This window comes from Emydura macquarii, unplaced genomic scaffold (assembly GCF_026122565.2).
Source record: "Emydura macquarii macquarii isolate MOO-44397 ecotype Brisbane River unplaced genomic scaffold, CSIRO-AGI_Emac_v2 contig_3603, whole genome shotgun sequence".
Lineage (NCBI taxonomy): Eukaryota > Metazoa > Chordata > Testudines > Chelidae > Emydura > Emydura macquarii.
Window position 1 is genome coordinate 6,807,738 of NW_027133740.1, and position 22,590 is coordinate 6,830,327.

At 39.7% G+C, this 22,590-nt stretch overlaps 1 protein-coding gene across 3 annotated transcripts; it reads left to right on the top strand.

Annotated features, from left to right (window-relative positions):
• Positions 1-1,770: 1,770 nt before the first annotated feature.
• TNFSF10 (TNF superfamily member 10) lies at positions 1,771-14,915 on the top strand. Of its 3 annotated transcripts, none has more exons than XM_067536652.1 (5): positions 1,771-2,020; positions 6,579-6,731; positions 9,145-9,190; positions 10,060-10,170; positions 11,016-14,915. In XM_067536652.1, exons 1-5 carry the CDS (start codon positions 1,895-1,897, stop codon positions 11,465-11,467), a joined length of 888 nt encoding a protein of 295 aa, XP_067392753.1. In that variant the 5' UTR covers positions 1,771-1,894; the 3' UTR covers positions 11,468-14,915. The 3 variants fall into 3 exon arrangements, with proteins under 3 accessions (XP_067392753.1, XP_067392755.1, XP_067392754.1); XM_067536653.1 differs by having other exon boundaries at positions 1,773-2,020; positions 10,078-10,170; XM_067536654.1 differs by lacking the exon at positions 6,579-6,731 and having other exon boundaries at positions 1,772-2,020; positions 10,078-10,170.
• Positions 14,916-22,590: the final 7,675 nt, after the last annotated feature.

A 22,590-nucleotide genomic window follows, 5' to 3' on the forward strand; every position in this document is an offset into this window, starting at 1 on the left:
TCATTCAGATTATTCCTTCTCGTTTTCATTATCTTGCAGTTGTCAACAATTAATTTACCACCATGCTGCCTATTCACCTAGCTTTGTAAAGTCCTCTCTGAAGTTCTCCACAATCTTCGCTAGCATTGACTAACCTAAATAATTCCTGGCTCTAATGTAGCCCACCCTCTCTGAAATCATCACAGTACTTCTGAAGAGAAAAGAATTTGTATTTGGAATGGACCTGATTGCACCACGTGGGTGGGGGTATTTAAGTTAACATTTCCTGGAGGAGAATACCTCTGGGCCACACCATTAAAGTCTTTAGTGGTCTCTGTTTAGATCTGGCCCCTTTGCGCCACTCAGGCAGCACAAATGGGCTGGATAGAAGGCAGATCTCTTTCTCTGAGGATTTCCCTGTCATGGAGTTCCCGGTGGGTGTAGAACTGGCATAAGAGATTTTGGGTGGGATTCACAAAGATTAGGCACCTAACTCTAAATAGCTTTATAGCTAAACAGCTCTAAATAGCTCCACACAGAACTCAGCCAAAGAACTAAAACCCTGATCTGAGGTAACCAACTTCAAAGGGAGTGCTACAAAGGGAGTCTTCTCTACTGAGCAAGGCAGGGATGGGGGGAGGGAGGAAGTGGAAGCCAGGAATGTCATCCACTGGCCTGGTCTCAATCAACTAGTAGTTAAGTGGAATCACCAACTCTATAGGTAAAGGCTATTAAAGGAGACTCTTACATTATCATCTGACTCCAGACCCTGAGGCTTTAGGAGCAACATCAAATAAGGCTCAGGAAACTCCATGAATGTGAATTCATGAGATTCCTCCAGACTGTTTTTTCAAGAGGTCTTCACCTTCTTGATATTCAAAGAAATCTTGTGGTCCTCAGAGCATAGGGTGCGGGCATTTCCACAGAGGCCCAGTGTCTTAAGAACTATATTCCAATGGCTCTAATGGCAGCTGCCCACAAATGCTCCTCAAAGGATGGTTCAATGCGAGCTGAGGGAAACAAGCATAAGTTCAGGTGGGCAGAGTCAGCAATATTTTACACTGCACACTCGGTGCAGGCTGAAGGTGGAATGATGCTGTGAGGACCCCCATCCGCTCCCACCTCCATTTATCCTCACCTGTGTCCCCAGACTGAACTGAGAGCAGAGCAGAGCAGAGCCTGTCCCTCAGCTGAGAACCACAGCTGCTTCCATTCCATGAAGGATCCTTCTTTCAGTTCCTTCTTCTTCCCCCCCAACCTCCCCCCTTTCTTTTGTGTGTGTGTGTGTGTGTACCTTGCAGCATGGAGAATAGGATCTTGGTGTTGCTTTACTTATTGCATTTTTCAATACATAAAATGAGTGATTCTGACCTTATTCCCTCTGATGTAAATCTGGAATAACTCCATTGCATTCAATGGGGTTACACAAGCGAATCAGGCGCTGTATTTATTTACTCTGTAGCAAAACTACAGCATTACAAGGAACAAGGAAATGTTTGCGAAAAGGAGTAGCTTTTCCAAAGCTATTTAAATGAACAACAGAGCCTAGCATTCAAATGAGCCTCCTGAATCTATTTGCCTGCACAGCAAAGAAAGCAGAGCTCAAGGACACACTGGTTCTGCAAAGACGAAAGCTGGATTTTTGTGGCTGCCCTTTTTCACATGCAGACTTCAGCTGTGGGGTTGTTTTGGTGCGATTCACCCCCCCCCCCTCTATTTCCTGGAGATCAGCCAGCCGGGAAAGACTCTAAGGGGGGGGGGGGGGGAGGTGGATGAGAGACAAAGTCTGCAGCTCTGCTGAACCGGGAAGAACTCCACCCTAAACAAAGCAAACAATAACAACCTCCCTGCCCTGGCTCGCTTGCTCGCTCCGCTTTCCCTCTCAGTTTTGGGCGGCTGTGTGACCCAACCAACCATGAGGTTGCCTCCGGCTGGCCCCAGCACTGGCCAGACCTGCGGGCTGGTGCTGATCTCCGCCGTGCTGCTACAGTCCATTTGCGTGGCGGTTACTTTCCTTTACTTCACTAATGAGCTGAAACAGGTAAGTCCCACTGCGGTGGGCTAGGGTGTCAGGCGCGGCGCAGCGCTGCTCGATCTGCAGGCTGAGTTGGCCAGCCTGCAGGCAATTCCTCTTTCTCTCGCTGTCTCTCCCTCTTCCTGCAAATCTGGCCAAGGGGGGGAAAACCCGCATCACGGATGCCTTTGTCCTGTTGAAAAGCAACTTGGAGGTTTGTGCACGAGTGATCCTAGTCCCACTGACGGCAGGGGCAAAACTCCCAGTGTTTACAGAGGGAGCAGGATTGAGCCCGAGGTGAACTGGAGTTTGGGAATGTTCCTGTTCGCAGGAAAGCCTGAGCGAGTCAGAGCTTTTGCTTTCATTGCAAAACAAAGAGTTGGGTTTGTTTGCTTTACTGGTTAGCTGGGTTTGTGTGCAGAATACAAAGATCAAGCAATGAGAAGTTTTAAAATAAGTTTTAAAACTTCACCTGATACTTTTTTTTTCTCCCCCAGGACCTGAAATGGGCTTTTCATTAAAATGTTCCAAAGTTGCTCTTTCTTCACTCTTAATTTGTGGCTTGGCAGACCTGCTGGTACATTAATAGTGCTTAGAAGGCTAGGAGATAGCTAGCTTTCTCACCCAAAAGGCAAACATGGATTTAGACAAAAAAACAAGGTCAAAATACCTTTTATTCCTTTTTCTTTTTAAAAGCCCTCAACAACAATACTTTGTTTTCAGACAGTGACTAATCCTGATAGAATTTCAGACAGACCACAAGCTGATCATTGCACCCCACGCAGTAAGTAGGGGGATGTCTATATGATAGACTATGCCTTCCACTCCCTGCTACCAAAGGTTCATATCCTGGAAGGTCAGCTCAGCCATTTGTCTTTTTTTAAGTTGATCATTTGAGTTTCATGCAATTCCTGGCTGGTTGACTGTCACAAGACTTTAAAAACATGGTCCTATGTGGACATTCACGACCCCATGGCAGTTTTGTAGAGGTAGTGGATTTGTCTCGATGACCATCAACATTTCTTGTCCTGCCATCTGTGTGTCCGTCTGAGTGCTTTTCCTAGCTCCAGAGGTGGCTGCACACAAGTAGCACTCTAGGTATATCATTTCTGAAGTGTTTTGAAATCTTTGCATTTGAAAGGTGCTCTATAAATACAAAATATCTGGAATTTACCACGTGCAAAATTTAGTAGTACTGTACTTGCAGTTTCTTTTGAGATGGTTAAATCAAATGGTTTGTGAAATTCTTGTTAAATGATTTGCTCCACTCTGCGATCAATACTCAGACTTCCTGAGTGTAGAAAACTGGGGAACTCTCTGCTGAGTTCGTTGCTCTGATAGCTTCATGTTTGGTGAGACGATCTACAAAAATAGCACATATGTCTTATGAAAATGGGTTACACTGTACTGGCAATGAGAGAATTGTACACAAAGTTGTTCCAACCCTCATATACTTGGTTCAAAGTCCTTTGTAATCAAGCTTTTGAACATGAGCAGTTAGTAACTCCAGCACTTTCCTCTAGTTGATTTTCTTCCAGATATGTATGTTTTGAACTTTTGAAAAGATGCCCTACTATCCCAGATAAACCATGTCCAACAATACTTACCTATAACTATTATTATTGCAGGACAATAATTCACCCATATCTGGTGTGAAGACTAACTCTGGTGGCTTTGAAGGGAATATCTGTTGGGCTGAAAATAGCTTAGGTATCTGTATAATAAAATGATATGGTGTCTGTATTATACACGTCCTTTATGTTCTCCTACACAGAGATGTAAGGTATTGCTACATTAGAACTGTAAATACAGTTTGTACCTTAATTTGTATATGTGGATTATGGTTAGTGATAGTGTGCCTGGTCCTTCTTTTCCTTTCTTTTTGCAGTTTCATAGTATCCGTATTTCTAGACTTCTGTCAAATAATCATCACTGGCCAGGTGTCAGATCCTTTTAGCCATCAGTACAAATTAAAGATCTGTTTAATGCTAAACCGTGAGAGTTCTATGGCACCTTAAAGACTAACAAATTTATTTGGGCATAAGTTTTCGTGGGCAGAAACCCACTTTGTGGGATGTTTAATGCTAGGTATTTTTCTCTCCAGTGATAGTCATCTGATTAGCTAAAGGTAACCATCTGTTGTTCATAAAATGGATAAAGCTTTTGAACAGCCTAATTTGTCTTATCAGAGGGGAGTACTGAAAAGCAGTGACTCAGGCCTAGGCTGCCCAATAGAGTTGATTATACATCCATGATATAGGACAATGAAGAAAACAGACTTCGTTTACTTTGAAAAAACATAATCCAGATACTGCCCTTAAATAATGGGTGACATTTTAGAAATATTTCACTAGTAATACTCTACTTAACATTTCTATAGCATGGATCTCAATGTGCTGTACAAATATAATTTAATTCATCATAATACTCTGGTGCCTCACTTTCCCTAACCTCTAAAATGGGTCTAATACTTCCCTGCCACAGTTGTGTTTGCAGAGTGCATTAAGTTCTGTGGATGCAAGATGCTGCAGCAGTGCCAGGTACTAGTACAATAAAGTTACCTCAGTAATTCACACTGGAAAATATAATCCCAACTATACATATGATGGGATCTAAATTAGCTGTTACCACTCAAGAAAGAGATCTTGGAGTCATTGTGGATAGTTCTCTGAAAACATCCACTCAGTTTGCAGCAGCAGTCAGAAGTAACAGAATGTTGGGAATCATTAAGAAAGAGATAGATAAGAAGACAGAAAATAATGTATTGCCTCCTTACGAATCCATAGTACACCCACATCTTGAATACTGTGTGCAGATCTGGTTGCCTCATCTAAAAAAAGATATATTGGAATTGGAAAAAGTACAGAAAAGGGAAACAAATTATTTGGGATATGGAAAAGCTTTCATATGAGGAGAGATTAATAAGACTAGGACTTTTCAGCATGGAAAAAAGAGACAACTAAGGGGGGATATGATAGAATGACTAGTTTGGAGAAAGTAAATAAGGACGTGTTATGGTTTGGTAAGGGCGGGGCTACACACAGGTTTGGTACCAATTTAACTATATTGGTTTAGAAACCAGCCCCCTAGCATGAATGCAGTTACACTAGTATAAAGGTGCTTATATCTGTATAGTTTATTTCCATCAATTTAAGTGAAGTTCTCAAAGTAAGAAGCCTTATATTAAAAATACCACCCTATTCTGCCGTAATGATCCAGAAGCCTGTGAGGATACTCTTCTCAGTCACAGCATTTTGCATCAATTAATATAGAAATATGGTAGTATTTTTAAACATAAGGGGATGCTACTGCACAAAGATCAGGGGCTTGAGATTAAGTGAGATAAGATTTGCAGTGTCAGATGCATTCTCTCCATCCTACTTAAGTGGGAAATCTATGGCTAACCTCCTTTGTTTTCAAACAGACAGGAAAGGGTGGGAATGGTGGGGGAGGTGTAGGGAATAGTCACCCTGTTCTCTGATACTGAACATCCCAACCTTGAAGGAGAGTTGAAACTGACATGTGAAGTAAATTTCCTTTCAGAGGCAGCAGATTAACAAACCAAAAAAAAAAAAAAAAATCCTTTAATATAGGAATGGTTGAATTTAAATGATTAAATCCAGAAGAAGCCGCTAGTCTGAATGCTTTGCATGTTCACTGGTGTCTTTCCTTTCCAAAGTTTACTGGCGAACAGGTCTTAACAGGAGCTGTGTGGGATGATGAACCATTGAATTCAGTGGGAACAGGAGTTTACTCTAGGCTGCTGAGGTTACCTGCTCTTACATTAAGTAACAAGTGCCAGCTTGAGCTTTCATAATCGGTTATCCCCTGCAGCAGCAGCAGAGCTCAAGGAAGAGTTTTGTTGTTCACTATACTATTTACTATTTTAAACTATGTAGGTGATTTCCTGACCCCAATGAATTTTGCCATTGACTTCAGTGGGGCCCTGCTGTCATTCTCTCTCTTTACACATCAGGAGGAATTCTCTCTGTAGCTAGATGAGGTAGAGAGGGGCCCAAGTTACAAGACTGAGATGTGGAATCATATCTGAAACCAGGCTTCCTCAAAATTCATGGCGAAGGGGCTTGAATGTGGTCTTCTGGGCCCCCGTCCATTACAAAAAATGCCCCAAGCGGCAAGGTTTGAATCGGGTGGAATTTGTCCGAAGTGCAGACATGGGGAGAGGATTAGTGACTGATGTTCAGGCTCATCTTCAGAACTACTGTAGGAAGATCCCTTGTGTAAAGGAACTAAATTCTAACAGTGTTAGATGTGATAAAATAATTCGCAGCATTAGTGACCTAAGTATTACAAGTGGATAAACTCATTCAGTGAAGTTCTGGACGTCCAGTTTATGACCATAGTGATAAAAATGTACATGTATTCTTGCATATCAGGTTTCAGGTTGTAACTAAATAAATATATGAAGTCAGGATTAACTCTTCTCTATAAAAATCATTACTCATTGTAGCATATTGGTAAATGTTATTTAGAACATAAAGGGTTTTCCTAAACATAGGAGTTTTAGAAATATACCATATTTGCACGTTAAGTGAATTAACTAGTGTATTGCCTTCTAACACAGCTCCAAGACACATATACCAAGAGCGGCATTGCTTGTCTCACGGGGGAAGATCTGGGAACTTTCATAAGAAATGTGGATCTAAATGAAAATGAAGAAAGAGAGGGTGACCCCTGCTGGCAAGTAAAGTGGCAACTAGGAAAGTTAATTAAAAAGGTACTTTGGAACTTTCACACAGACTAAACGGTAGAGCTTGGTTATTACAATTCAATACAATTCAGAGAGTTCAGCTCCAACTAGTGAAGTAAAATGCAAATCCCAAATTGTTTCTTTGCATTTTACTGGTCAAATCGCAATTCCAGTTATAAGAGGCCTTCTGCTTGCAGTGAAATTCTTCTAAGAACAAAAATTGCCATTTCACTACAAGAATTTCACTGTATTCAGGAGACAAAAAGCGCAGGTGACCAGTTATTATGAAGCTTGTCTCAAAGAGGGGTTCATCCACTAATGTTTGTCTGGCATGCCTACAATGTAGAATGTCTGTCTGTCCTTCTCATTTGTTACACAGCATGGAGCTGTAGGGCCTGATTCTCCTTTCACTCACATTAGTAAATCAGGAGTGATTCCACTCAAGCCCATGGAAATGTAACAGGTGTGAGATCAAAATCTTTCCCACAGTCCCTGTTATCTTAAAGAAAGCCACTTTTCACTTCCTTCCTCACAACTGTACAAAGAACAGGTATGGTATTTAACCCAAGATTTTCTACCCTAGCAAGTGGTAATGGAGTGATATGAGACATGCCACTACTATTAGCAGGTAGAGGTTGATATTGTCAGGAAATGTGTATTGTTTTTTAAATAGTGTAGCAGGAAGACAGCTAGGAAGGGCTCTGGATGGAGATTCTGGGCAGAAGCCCAACAGTGAATTAGAGAAAGAGAGAGAATGGGGGTAGGCATAATACTGTTTTCTGATAGAGTTCCGTGTTCGGGAAAGAAAGTGATTTTCTCTGTGATTTTTTACCAGTGCCAGATGACATAGAGGACCAAATCTGCACATTTTGGCCAGTGAAAATAAAGGAAGCCTTGTTTGAAACCAAAGGGATTAAAAATCCCTGCAACAAATCACCATGTTAATTTTTGAAATCCAGGGGATTTTTAAAACTCATCCCTAAAAATTCACAGCAGGCTGAAATTTATCTTGCAAACTGTGAGTCCTAAAGAAACTAGACACTGTAACTGAGCTGCACTCAAACCTCCCATTGACTTCTGTGAAATTCTGCCTGTGAAGTGATTGCAGGATTGGATAAAGAAAAAATTATTTTACTTTTTTTACTTATAGGAAGGGGGAAGATTAGGAAGCAGTGTTCTGATTTAAGAAGCTATGTAACTTGAATTTTAGAAGGAAATTATACAGTCCATGAGTCTGCAATTAGTCTGTTACGGAGTTTCTCAACAGTTGGGTAACAACCTTAGGGGGACATGAAAGGCAGTTGAGGGCAAAGGGTGCCATGAAGATTGAAAATTTTATGATAAGCTAAACTGGAAATCTTGCTCCCCCATTCCACACACACCCTTGCCCTTTAAGGTCAAATATTCTCTGTCAACCTTTCAAAACCCACACACATACACACTAATATATTATATAGGCTTATCATTGATACTTTTTTTACTCTCACTTTTATTGCAAATGTGAGAAGTTTGTGAAATTTAATTTTACTTTGAATAAGGGGTTGCCAACCTGAAAAGGGTAAGAAACACTGATCTAGTAAATTAATAGTAATTTAGATATTATATAATGATGTTAATAGAGGTCTGTTTTAAATAAAATATTGGCCCAAACTGAAGTCCATGGCGTTTTTCCAAATTTACACTGGTATAACTGAGGGCAGAATTTGGCTCACTATTTTAACTTAGTAGGTTTTTACGATGGGACATTCATAAACATTTTTCTGCACCATTGCAATCCTGCAATTAGACAGCATGGTTGTAAAAATGCCTTGCACGCTGTCTGCACTACAACGTCTAACATTGGTATCACTGGAAAGATGCTCTTAGGACGCAGAGTGTTCCTTAGAGAAACAACTGTTGCATATGCATAGTAGCTGCTCCCCCAATCCACTTAACTCTATGCTAGAAAGAAACCTGTTGGGTCAATGAAATGCAGATTAAGGTATCCCAGAGCCATTACTTTCTGTAATCTCAGTATTTCTTGGATAATGGCAGTGACGCTTACATTTCCATGGGGATGACAATGCTTTTGTTGTTCTCATGGAGCTATTACAATCTCAATAGAGGAGCCATCTTGGCCTAACGGAAACTGCATTGCTATTCAAAATCCCCATCCCATGAGTGGAGAAATAGTAATGGTTTCAAGTGATAGAGCTTTTTTGCTCTGTTGAAAATTTTGCCACAGATATTTAAAGTTATTGCATAACAGTTTGTTGTGAGAAATTAATAATACAGTTTCCTTTTGATTTCATCTTTTATTTCCTAAAAGAGATACAATTTGTTTGATGGTCAAATGCTGGATTTTGTTCAGTTACATGGCATATAAGAGTGTGTGGAATCGTTGTGTTTCTGGCATCTTTGTTTCATTGCATTACTGATTTCTTCTTATGTGTGTTTGCAGATGATATCAAGAAACTATGAGGAAAACATTTCATCTGCTGTGAAAGGTATTTTTTCCAATGTAACACATTTATTTAGCACATAAAAAAAGAAGCTGTGGTGGCAGTAGATGTGCAGTGGTTGCATATGTTTTCCAGTTGTAGAGAATAGTTCCTAATTTCTTATTTGGTTGTCCAGGTCTTCTGCAGTAAAGCATGAGAAATGAGTAACTGTTAGTGTTAATTGGTATTCTTTTAAGAGACACACCAAGCAGTCAGAAAATGTGGTCACGTCATTAGAGCTGGAACCAGGATTCAAGAAACTCCTGGCTTCTGTTCCTGTCCCTGATTCAGTGATTTTATACAATTCATTTAACCTCTCTGTGCTTCAGAGAGCAAGTAGTTTTTAGTTGTTGTGCAGCTATGTGAATTAAGGATTAGGCACAGCTCTCTTTTGAAACTGATGCAGAGCCTTCCGCCTCAGGAGGGCTATCAGGAAGCATTCTGGCCCAAGAAGTCAGATGGAATTTTGCTTGAGTAAAGACCACAGAATTTGGCTTTAAAAGATATTTACCGTTTCCATAAGCACACAAGTTTTTTTGTTTTTTTGTTTTTTTGTTTTTTTTTTTTTAAGTATATGGTATTTCGTAAATGCTGGGCTACTAACACTGGGTTTTTTGGGGAAACATATAGAAGGCTTCAAAAGGCATTTCAAAGAGAGCATAGGAAGTTTGGAGAAATGTTGACCTTATCAACTATTACACTTCAATCTCAACCAATTTTATTGGTCAAATAAAATATTTTGACAAACACATAAATCATCAAATACTGTCAGTTTAGTAATTAGTCACTTATATTTCCATGGAGATGACAATGGCTTTGTTGTTTCTCTGATTCTAATTTGAAATTAAAAATGGCTATTTCTTATCTTCATGTAGCTAAAATTTCTCTTCCAGTAACTGAAGAAGAGGGATCTCAGAACCCTGGACACAGAATAGCCGCTCACTTAACAGGAAGCAGCAGTAAGAAAAGCTCTCTATCCAGACCAAGTAAGATATTTTGCTATATTGATAAAGGAAGAAAATGGATAAAAAATAGAGAAGGATCACTGAATGTGTGTGCTTTGTGATTTTCCAGAAATGAATAAAACCAGATTGATTATTATAGGCACACTTTTCTGCATGTTTCTCATGGACTAAATGAAAACTTATGGCCAGAAAACAGGGAGAAGCTTTTTTTTTTTTTTTTTTTTTTTTTTTTTTAAAAAGATTTTCTAATTTTGATCAGAATAATTCTTCTACTAGCGTGAGCTGTAGCATCAACCCCATTCAAGTTGGGTATCTATGCTACAGCTTCCTTCCATATCAAGATTCCCTCTTCTAACTCTATCTATTCCTTTGCGGCATCTTCTTGAGGAAAGACGTGTATATGAGGGCCTACAAGCTATGGTGATAGGCGCACAAAAAAATAGACAGCCTAAACAGACTTGAATTTCACACCAGCTTTATTGAAGGGCTTGCTAAAGTTCTCAAACCTTTTGAGGGAACCAGGGGTGAGTTAGAATTCTCACACTGTTTTGCTCAGTAACCATGTGGCCACTTGGATTCATTTTCATTCTGTGTTTCAGGCAGCAGTGGGGAAGGATACAAATACAAAGATAAAAAAAAAAACTTTAGTCCCCACCCAAAGTGAAGCGCTGAATTGCTACTTATGAAACTTGAAATCTTTAAGAGAGATTGAGCCTGATTCTGTGCCATCTGAAGCCAACGGGGAAGGATCTGGCACATTGCTCTTATTTAGTTTTTGAAAAACAGTCTCATCGGCTAGGAGACAGTGGACTTTGTTGTACACAGAGTTATTTAGCTCTATATTCTTTATTTTTTTCCTCAAATAGATTCCTTCTCCAGAAGAGGTCCTGGGCAGAAAATAAACACCTGGGAACCCTCAAGGAAAGACCATTCATTCCTCTATAACGTGGAGTTGAAAAACGGGGAGTTAATCATACCCAGAACAGGGTTTTATTACATCTACTCTCAAACTTACTTTCGATTCCGTGAACCTGAGAATGAGGATTCAGAATCAGATCTGTTTGAACAAATCAGAAACCCTAAGCAACTGGTCCAGTATATTTACAAACTAACTATTTATCCAGAGCCCATTCTGCTCATGAAAAGTGCAAGAACTAGCTGCTGGTCTAAAAAGGCAGAATATGGACTTTACTCCATCTATCAAGGTGGAGTATTTCAGCTAAAAAGGGATGATAGGATTTTTGTCTCGGTCAGTAATGAGGATATAGTTGACATGGACAAAGAAGCAAGCTTTTTCGGAGCCTTTTTGATCAGCTAAATGATTAACATAAAACCATGCCCCAAAGGAATCATTTTTTTAAAATTCTGTAATTTAAAGTGGCAGAGGGAGGAGGAAGCCACTACGACAATGCAATGACTTCAAAGCAATAGTGACAATGCAAAAATTGCCACGGTCAATTCGTCCTGTGAGAGGTGTCATTGCTCTGAGAAATGATCCTAACAGTCAGGGAAGAGCAGCAGTGTAGTCGCTGTTCTAGTCGCTGCCTGGATTTTAGCATGTCTAGCTTTGGCTAAAACCAGATCAAGTGCAGGTTGGCACTGTCCAAAGTTCCCCATACCACTTTACCAAAGCATCTCAAGTACCTCTGCAGGAGAGGTGGATTTGCAGCAGGACTAGATTTGCATAGGGGATGAGATTGAGGTTGGAAAATGGATCTTGTCATGAACACCACTTTGAACCCTCTCAATCATGACTCTCCTGTGAGTAATCTTTACATGCACAGTAGTCCCTCTGACACCAGTTGGACTACTCCCTGGAGTAAGGTTTGCAGGATCAATCCCTATGTTTGAACCCTAGATTTCCTAAAATGAAAGGCTAGCAACAATTAAACGACAGCAGCAATTAAGCATGTACTTAACTTTCAGCATGGAGTACTCCAGTTAAAAATCAATAGGATACTCACGTGTTTAAAGTTAAACATGTGCTTAAGTGCTGTGTGGGATGAGAGCCTGAATAAACAGATTATTTTTGCCTTGATTTGGATGTTGTGTAGATGACAGAAAAAAAACAACCTCTGAATTGGCACAGCAGAGCTATTGAAATCAGTCAATATTATGAATTCCCAGAACACTTTGGTAATCCCATATCTGCTTAATTGATTAATATTGTACTACAGAGATTTCAGCACACTTACAGCGTGTTCAAATATGCAATCACTGTACTTACTGAGAATGAGTATTTGATCCAGAACTCAGGTGTTTTTCTTTAAATGTTGCATTCAGAGGAGTACCACATTATTTGTCTCACATCAAGCATGACATGATGTGGTTCATTCATGTTGATTGGCATGATGCCATGGAACATGATGTGATGCAGAATAATGAGCTTGATGGCTCAGATTTGAAGGAGAACGTTCTCAGTCCTGAAGAGGATACATGACTATCTGTGCTTCAGCGTGGGCTTCTTTAATTAATACAGTTTAGATCTTTGTTTTATTTCCAGGGCTGGGTGGGGCACCCATAGCATTTATTTTTCTACCTGAACCGATTATATTTGCTAGCCGTAAGATTAGAACTGTTTTTCAAAAGTGAAAGGTTTATTAAGAATAGGCAATATGGCCAGATCTTCCGGTAGTGTAAATCAGCACAGCTCCAGTGACTTTAGTGGAGCCACATCAATTTGCACTAGATCTAGCCCAGGTTCAGTGGAAATACCATCTATTTCTGAAAGAAAAAGGGAGTGAAAGACAAGTGGGGCAAGGAAATGGTATCAACCAAATTCTCTGCAGATGTAACTCAAAGTCAGCAGAGACTTTGGCCCTATATTTTTTATATAATAAAGTTGCCTGAGGAGACATGAAATGGTGAAAATCAGCAAATGGCCCTACTTACCTGGTCTATGGCCTACAGGAAAAATAGGTGTAGCATTCACCCTACAACCTTGTTTATGGAGAACAGGAAATGAATTTATATCAGTCACCTCACTTGCATTGTCTATATAAGTCAGAAAAGTAGGTACACCAGTCATTCTATTTACCTATTCTTATGGTTCTTAGGTAAGAATTGACAGCAATCATTTTGCTTTGAATGGTTAGACAAAAGAAGCACATGCAGGATGATATTCAAAAATATATGAGTCCAATCTGTGTTTGCTGTTTCTACACAGAGTAAATTATATTAATTTCAGTGGTAATCAATTCTTTGAATTGTTCCACTGCTTACTGGAGAAACTTGCTTTGCAGTGCAGTCATATCTCCTATACATTACATATTTTTCTCAACTAGTCCTTTGAAGCATTATTTAAGACTTCTTTGACTGCACACCATGGAGTTTTTGGCTTTATTTGGTGGCTTTTTAAATCTTGAATGCAGTCTGAATTTGCACCAGTTTCACACTGGTCATCACTGACTTTGATTGAACTACTCCTGATTTTCACTGGTGTAAATACTTTGGGTCTATCTAGGTAAGTGAAGGCCAGATTGTGCCACCCTTATTCATATTACATAATACTTGAGGTCCTAATCCTGTAATGGGACTACACTCAATGCATAAAATTAAGCCTGAGTGTAGGTGTTTGCAGGATCGAGGCTTTACTTTGCACGTTGTTCCAATGATTTCAATGGAATTGTGGAGTAAGGGCTTGACCCTGCTCCCATTCATATCAGTGCAAAAACCTTACTGGGCACATCCAACCCCTTAGATACCATTCATTGAGATTAAGGCCAGCACAATTTGAGGCAATCTGATGAGGGTATACGGTGTTTCTTTTTCACAAAACTGACTCATTTTCAAACGATATATTTCAGTTTTTAGCCTAATACATTTTCAAAAGAAAATAATTTCTAAAGAACTTTTATTCAGCTAACACAGTGCTCTTACTTAACATAGTACCACTGCAAAATTGCATTAAACGTCCTCCAGATTTAAGTGGTGGTCCTGATCCTTCAAAGTCTTATGTGCAGTATGTGCTTCACTTTACCAACCGAGTAGTCCCATTGACATATCCTAGCTGAACCCCGTATTATTTAATGCCTCCGCAACATATGCAACTACATCATATATATGACAGTGGATTTTTTTTTTTTTTTTTAAGTCCAGTTATTTTAGGTGCTTATTTAAAAAAAAAAAAAAAATCCTGAAATGTGAGAGAATTTCAGATGCACTCATTGCAGCCTAAAAGTGGAAACCATCCATATGATTAAGAAAAAGTCTATATGACCTAGAGATCTCAGGGAGACACAGATGGAACAGGATTGGGAAGAAGCCCTAGGGACTGCACAAGTTCACAGCTGACAGTAACTTAAGACAGATACCACTGTCTATTACACACAGATGTTTTACATCACTTTGTCTCTGCTGCTTGCTATAGAATAATGTGCCCAATTTTATTTAGGAAGTGCTCCCAGGCATTTCCAACCTTTTTTCTCTCCATATGTACACTTTTATGTCACTCTGTTCTGGGAGAATGTATGTAGCACAACAGGGAGTAAACCAAATAATCCTATTTTATTTCCCAGTAATCCAAAGACACGCTTAGCCCGGGGAACAACTATTAAGCAATATCTGACAAGGACTCGTTTGAAGACAAATTGATGTATCTACCATTTCCATTTGTGGATTGGCACTCTCATTTCCCCCAGTCTTCTTACCCTCTTGACTTTTAACGGTGAAATGTAGCAAATAGTTATTTGTGTTCAGTGTGCAGCTTCAATAACATTAACTTTTCTATAAAAAGTTGTAATTTTTGTACATACTTTTTCTATAAAATGTTTTTAGTAAATACTTATTTTGTCTTTTAATTATTACACTTGATCTTTTAAGATCGCCATAACAACAGCTCACTTTGTCTGAAATCTTGACAGTCAGACGGGTACAGGCCTGATCCAATTCTCATTGAAATCAGAGAGGGAATTTCTCTGTTGACCTCAGTGCCAGACCCACAATTCATGTAATTCATGCAGTATCACACCGTGAGGAAGTTGCTTCCTGATCCCAGCTGGTGACCAGTTTCTGCCCTGAAGCACTGGATTGAAGAAAATTGAAAATCTTTGTATAAGCTAGAGACTATAAGGTGTTGAGAGCCTTTCTAGATCAAAAGCAGCAGTTTGCCAGAGTGGCTCAGCTGGTAGTACTGGAGCCCAAGATGGTATTGACATCCAGAGAACATGCCTCAATAAGATATTTTTATATGTTTTTTATTTAATTAATTAAGGGTTCCCTCATCTTCCTGGTATTGTTATGGGAAAGGGTACACAGGATCAGCTAATTGGCCTTATTTATACACTTCACTTGACCTTCACCTCTATTGTATTGTCTGATTGCCATATTAAATTGTTTATATTACTGTAGAATCCAAATGTCTGAAGTAGGATCAGGGCTCCACTGTGCTAGAAGCTGTACAAACATAAGAAAGCAGAGTCCCCATCCTGAGGTTTTAAACCTCATGCATCTAGGTTTAAACCAATCTCTAAATATTAGGGATGAAGAGGAGACCTAATGTAAGGAGCAGATTATCCTACACTACTTTAAGGTGAGGTTTGCATCTTCCTCTAAAACGTGATACCTGCCACTGTCAGAGGACGCTGTATTGTTTGGACCATGGTTCTAAACCAGTTTTCTCTTCTAGAGTATAGAAATTGCCACACAGTTGAAGAGTTTACTGTCGAATTTGTCCTAGTCTCTTAAATCTGTTATATGGAAGTCCCTAATCATTTTCTACTTCTCTTCTGCTCCTCTGAAGACAAAATCATCAAAACTGAATGCCATATTCAGTGTTTAAAATGTACTATCAGTTTGCATAGTAGCACTGTAAATAGTCTCTGTATGGTTCATTCTCTCCTGATTAACACAGTTTAAATACCTCAGTTGATAGTTCCATTCACTGCCCGACTACCACTGCACAATCTATAGCAATATCAAGATCTGTTTCTTGAGAGATTTCTAATTCAGAAGCTCTCTGGGTATTTCTTCCCATTACTTTCTTCTGAAATTCATATGGATAACATGAAATTATATCAGGGACATGATAGTAATGTTGTCTTATTGGTTATGGTCAATGCATTGATTCCTGGTGTTAGGGCTGTAATTTAGTGTGTGTCTGCTTTTTATGCAGCATCTTAATTTTATAGGCTGTTCCTCTAACATTTAGCATAATTTATATTCCGTCTCTATCATGCACATATCCCCTTTCCATTGGGCCGTGGAGTCCTAAAATGTATGATTTATATAGCACAAAGCCTTAGCAACCGTTAGGGAACCATAATTTTTCACATTCTTACATATGGAATTAGTCACTAACGATTTTATCAGATCAGAGTCCACGTCACCTATTCCTCTCAATGTACTTTGGGTTTTGTCTGGTTATAACTCTCAGATCACGTTGTTCTCTTTCTATTAAACCATCTGTACTTATTCCCTATAATCACAGGGTGATGACAAACAGATTAACTGCAGATTTTCATTTCTGGTGAATTCAGTCAGCAAGCTACTGCTTTGTATCCAATATGAGAAATAGAAGAACCAACAAGTAAGTATGGCTGGGCATGATTTATTTTCCAATCTGAGCCTGGCCCTTTGGGCACTAACACAATACAAATGAAAAGTAATAATAAAATACACAAAGTCAGGTGAGGAAGTCCAGCCCTTCTCAGTGCCATCTTCAGTGTTGCAAAGTTCATTGCCTTCTGACTGCGAAGCTTTCTGGAAAGATGCTGTGGATCCTGACAATAGTAACCATTGTCTACTTGGGATGCCAAAGGAAGAAAATATTATTGGGTCAAATCCTAAAGCCCTTATTCTGGCAAAACTCATTGACTTCTATAAGAAATAGAGCATACAAGAGTAATGGAAGATTTTAATGCAAGTCATTTCATATAATCGCTATAGATTTTATTTAACCAAGAGTAAAAGCCAATGCTGATAAATTGGAGAGGATTCAAAGAAGAGCCACAAAAATTATTAGAAATCATGCTTTATCGTGATAAGCTAAATAGACTGCACTCTTTGAGTCTAACAAAGAGAAGGTAAAGGGGTGAATTGGTTACCATCTATAAATATCTACATGGAGAACAAATATTTAATAATGGACTTTAGCAGGGAAAGGTATAACATGATCTAATGACTGGAAGTTGAAGCTAAACAAATTCAGACTGGGAATAAGGCATACATTAACAGTGTGAGTACTTGATCACTGGAACAGTTTACCAAACATCATGGTAGATTCTCCATTGGGGACAATTTTTAGATCAGGATAGGGTTTTTTTTAAAAAAAGATGTGCTCTAGGAATTATTTGGGGGCATGTTCTGTAGCCTGTGAATATAGGAGGTCAGAGTAGATCATCACAGTGCTGCCTTCTGACCTTGGAATCGATGAATCTGCAGTACAGCTTCCCACTCCAGCTTAGTGAGTAGAAAGGTAAGAGATGGAAGCATTAGCATGACATGGCCTATTAGTGTAATGTATTAAACCACTTCAAAGAGGTAAAGTTAAAATGAATGCCTGTTTAAATTAGTAGTGCTACAGTAGAGATTCACTGCTTAAATAACATTTCTAAGTCTCTTTGCAGATGTTTATATCAATGTCAATTACTATGGAGTGACTCAAGGATATTCTGGTGGGGTTTTCTGTCATTATGTACAAAGATTGTGTTTGTTGTTAGTAACCCATAACCTTTAAAAGCATATGTCAAGCGCTACCTTATTATCATTAAAAGAGCTCCTCCACCCAAGAAAACATATAACAATTCAAAACATCATCTTTTCTTTGAAATAATCAAATGTCTGCCTTTTGCTTTTCTGTGAATTGCTATAGATGTCATTTTTAAATGGGAGATTTCTCCCTCCCAGTTTGTTTTTCCACTTTCTTCAGTCCTCTGCAATAAAGCCAGAATCACACCATGTTCAGAACTTTCAACTATTCCCATGACAACAAACTGTGATGTCAGAAGCAGGAATTAGTACTTTATCGGATGAAAAGAAAATAGAAAACAAGGAAGAAATATTTCACTACTCATAAATAGAAAATCCTTCAACCTTAACTCTGGTGCTTGCTGCAACTTCAATGCTGCACAAAAGCAGCACAGATATTTTGAGGGTTCCACAAAAAGTAGGCATATTGTATGTAAATGTACATTGTTGTGGGGGTTTTTTAATGTTATATCTCAGACATCCAGTTAATAGATAGAAGAGTGAAAAACCAGTGCTTTAAATAAATAAAAGCAAAATTAAAAATCAATGCAATTTTAAATAGTGATGGATTCATTTTTTTCCTTTCCCTGGAGCAGCACTAAAAATGTTGACCCCCGCTGCTGCAGCTAAAAGCAAGTAGATAAATATTTGGGATCTAATCCAGCTTCCATCAAAGTCAATGGAAGCTCTTTGCCACTGCCCTACATGATTTCCAAAGCATGAATCAAAGCTAAAGGAGTTGCACCTGTTTATCCCAGGTCAAAATTTGGCCCACAATCTCCAAGAGCTCAGGAAACCAGCAAGGGGTCACAGCAAACATGTGACCAAACCAAACAAACAAAAATTTATATGAAAAAATAATCTGTGCATCTCCTTTTCTTGATCTTATATGACTGGGTCTAGCCCCGACTAGGTAAAGCAGTTTGAAAACTCCTTGACTCATGATATTGTTTAGGCAACAAAAGGCTGGAATGCTGTTGAATCCAATGAAAACTGGTATTTATGCCCCAGTTCATGTATTTTTCTACATGCTGCACATCCACCAAAAAATAAGAGTTCTGTGGCATGATTTCAGGATCAGGCCCTTTTCCCAGATTAACCTATATAGGTAGGTCACTGAGGGGATGCTGCCTGGGCACCATCTTAGTTTTCCTTCTCCATCATTCAGAAACCCATTTATCCATTCCCATCCCTTGGGTTCTACTTTATTCAATTATAACAAACATTCAAAATAAAGTTTTCAAGTCCATTCATTCTCCCAGGCCTTTCCTACCTGTTGTATCACTCCCCAAGTTTCAGGTTTCTGTATGGGCATCTACTCAGTCTTAGCAGCCTCTGTATTCCCACCTGTTCTCTGCAAGGCCAGCAGGCCACCCTTTTTCTGCTGCGCTGATGGGGAAATCAGGTGATTCCTGCTCAGCTGTGCCTCCTTAGTAATCAGGGCTGGCTAGGCCCAGGCCTCTAGTCCTTAAGGTACAAACCACGCTGTTACAAAGTCGCACAGACTCGTTTGCATTAAGTCCATAAAACACAGAGAATTTCTCTGAGCCGTGTAGCTCAAAATCAGGTATGTGCCAATCTTTCATATCCTTTATTCCTAAAAGAAAAGGGGATGATTTTATAATATATTCTATTTTAAACAAAGATAAATGACGATTATTTAGGTTGCAAAGTCAAGCCCTCAACAAGCTTACTTCTGTCCCTTGTGCATCCATCCTATGCACTGAAAAAAGCCTGGGTCCTATGGAAATAATAGTATGTGATTATGTATTTAAAGATTCTATCATAATGCATACACACAAGAGGGTTGAATTAAGGTTGCACAGGCAATCATTAATTTGACATTTCCTAACTTTTGAGTGCTTGACTTTGCAACCTAAATAATATTCTTAACATAATTGTTTTATGTGAGTGTGTGTGTGTGGCTTCTTTAGCCTTCCCTTCCCCTGCCCTGGGACTGGTGGGGGGTTCCAGTCCTCTGTGGTGTCCATGGAAGTAGGGGGAATTTGTGCAGGGGCTAAATACTCAGTGAGGTAGGGGTTGAGGTGTGTGTGTGTGTGGGGGGGGAAGCCTGGCCTAGTTCCTTCCCCATGCAGTGCACCCAAGGGACTCATAGGTCACTAGGGCTATATGCCAAGTCTGGGGTGTGGGGAGCCCAGCACAGATATTCACCCCCTGCCTCACACACACACACACACACAACTGCTCTGGCAGCTCCCACATATTTCTAGTACAGTGTCTGATGCTGGTGCTTCAGCAGTAGTGTGAGCCCAGCTTCAGAATATTTGTGTGTTCCATTATTATTTAGGCAAGCTGTCAAAATTTTCCTGAGGAACAAGAGATGGAGAAATGGTGATTTTTTTCACAGTTTTGTACCTCAGCAAAAGCTGAACAGAATTTAATGGGACAAAGAAAAGGCATATTAGTATCCCAAGGGCATTCTTCCTTCCAGAGATCTGCTGCAAACAATAAAGGGGCCGGCAAGAACTTCTCAAAGAAAAGGTTGCAAGAATTCTTTGTATTAATGCAGTGTATTAAGCAACGTAAATGTAGGGGTCACTCCAGTTCCCTTATTGTATAGAGCTTATATTATTTAAATTAGATTGGACACAAAACAATAATATGGACAGTAGGGACCAGTTCTTCATTGACAGCATGCGGACTGGATGATCTACTACATATTTTCCATCACTAACTTTTACGAGAGAGAGCTCTTCAATCTAGCAAACGTATAACAAGAACTTATGGCTGGAAGTGGAAGCGAGACAAATTCATACTGGAAATAAGGCACACGTTTTTAACAGTGAGGATAATTTATCATTGGAACAATTTACTAAGCGTTGTGGCAGATTCTCTTATCACTGGAAATTTTAAAATCAAGATTGAATGTTTTTCTAAAAGATATGTTCTAGTTCTACCACAGCTATTGGATCTGAAGCAGGAATTAATACAGGAAAGTTCTAAGGCCTGTGTTATGTAGGAGGTCACACTAGACGATTACAATGGTCCCTTCTGGCCTTAAAATCTATGAATCTGAGGATTAGTCAAAAAGGCAGATGAACAGAGATGTGGATAGACGCATGTGAAGATATTTCTTCGATTCAACCACCATGGATTTGCAACTGCTTCTGGGGTGAAATCCAGCAATTGTTGAATAGCTCACAGGAACATTATGCAACAGTCAGGACTGAACAGTACTGACTCCAACTGAAACTGCAAGAAGAATTTAGATAGGTGAAACATACCTAAGGAAACTGGCATATGGCCAGCCTACCATAACACCCCTATGATTACAAAAAGTACTGTGGAATCTTCAGTGACTGTAAGTGATGAGGGCTCTGGTGTTGTGTGTCATCTGAAAGAAGGCACTTTCAGAGGTATAAAGCCCAAGTACTATGTGGTGCTTAGGCCCAGTTCCTAGCCCAAGATCTGTAAATATTGACTAGTGATACTCAGGGATGCTGTCTTTGAGCCAGCCAGCTGCTCCACTTCCCTATTCAGTCCCTTCAAAAAGACTGACAAGTTAACCCACTCTCTCCCAGTCCACTGGGAAGCCTCAAAAGGTGAGCATTTGTCCTGCATTTCGCAGTGAGACCCAGAAACATTCACCACAGTCCTGCTCTATATTGAGAGGCTGACGTGCCTCAGAACGTACATGGCAAAGAAGCTCTGTGGACACTGTCACACAGTCAATAGTAGGTACAATTTACCAGGCTCTACAACATTACAGAAGGGAGCAGAGGTGCATTTCAGCCTGTGTGGTAAGCTGAATACAGACTGACATATTAATGTTAGGTTAAGATGCGAGTTATCTTTTAGTTAATTGTGATTAACTCCTTGACTTATTAATAATCTGATTTAAATTAACTTAAAATCCTGCTGTAGTCAATAAACGTATTTGTTTGTTTTATCTAAAACTGTGCATGTGGATTGAGTGCGTGCAGAGACCTCACTTAGAGTGACAGAGCTGGTGCAGATCAATTTCTTTGATAAATTGACAGACAAGTGTAAATGAACTTGCAGGGTGCAGTGTACAGCACTGAACCCTGCAAGACGGCAGTTCCCGGGGTTGCTTCTGGGATTGGTGGTGTTTGCTGGGAGTCTATCCCATGAGTGGCTGGCTGGAGCGCTCCTTCACTAGGTGAGGGACCGATTACATGCAGGAGGCTGGGCGTGGTTCAACCCAGGAGTGGGTGGTTCACACAGCAAAGCGGGATAAGTCAGAACCTAAGAGTGAAGAATTGGGGTGACACAGCTACACAACCGTCCAGATTGCAGGGGGAGAATGTCACAGCGTACCCCTGGTTGAGAACCACTGTTATAAATTACCAGTTATATGAACCACTTTTCCTGACTGGAAAAAAAAATCACATGATAAAAGTGGTGTCGATGAAGAACAAGTCGACCTCCCTTCACATTCTGTTGCCTTCAGTGAATTGGAAATGGCTTTGCAGTGGTTTGAAGGACAAGAAGAAAGTGATGCAGTTAGGCAGCATGCCCACAATGATTCTGAGATGTTCAATTTTATGACTTCCTCATGCCCAATCAGTTTGTAGAAAGGGGTTCTGTTGTTTATTAAAAAGTCAGGAGTTCAATGAGCTAAGGTAATTTTCCGAGCACTATGCACTACATCATTCCCTCCTTCAGAAGCACTTATATTCCTACAAATTAGGGCATTACAGACAGTGTATGTATTCACAGGGGATACGTTATTGAGTTCAAATGATTTTAGACATTCTTCTGGGAAAACTTTGT

Coding starts and splice junctions, on each gene's coding strand:
- TNFSF10 (XM_067536652.1), top strand. CDS start 1,895: ATGAGGTTGCCTCCGGCTGGCCCCAGCACTGGCCAGACCTGCGGGCTG. Junction 2,021..6,578: donor TCACTAATGAGCTGAAACAG/GTAAGTCCCACT, acceptor CTTCTAACACAG/CTCCAAGACACATATACCAA. Junction 9,191..10,059: donor CATTTCATCTGCTGTGAAAG/GTATTTTTTCCA, acceptor ATCTTCATGTAG/CTAAAATTTCTCTTCCAGTA.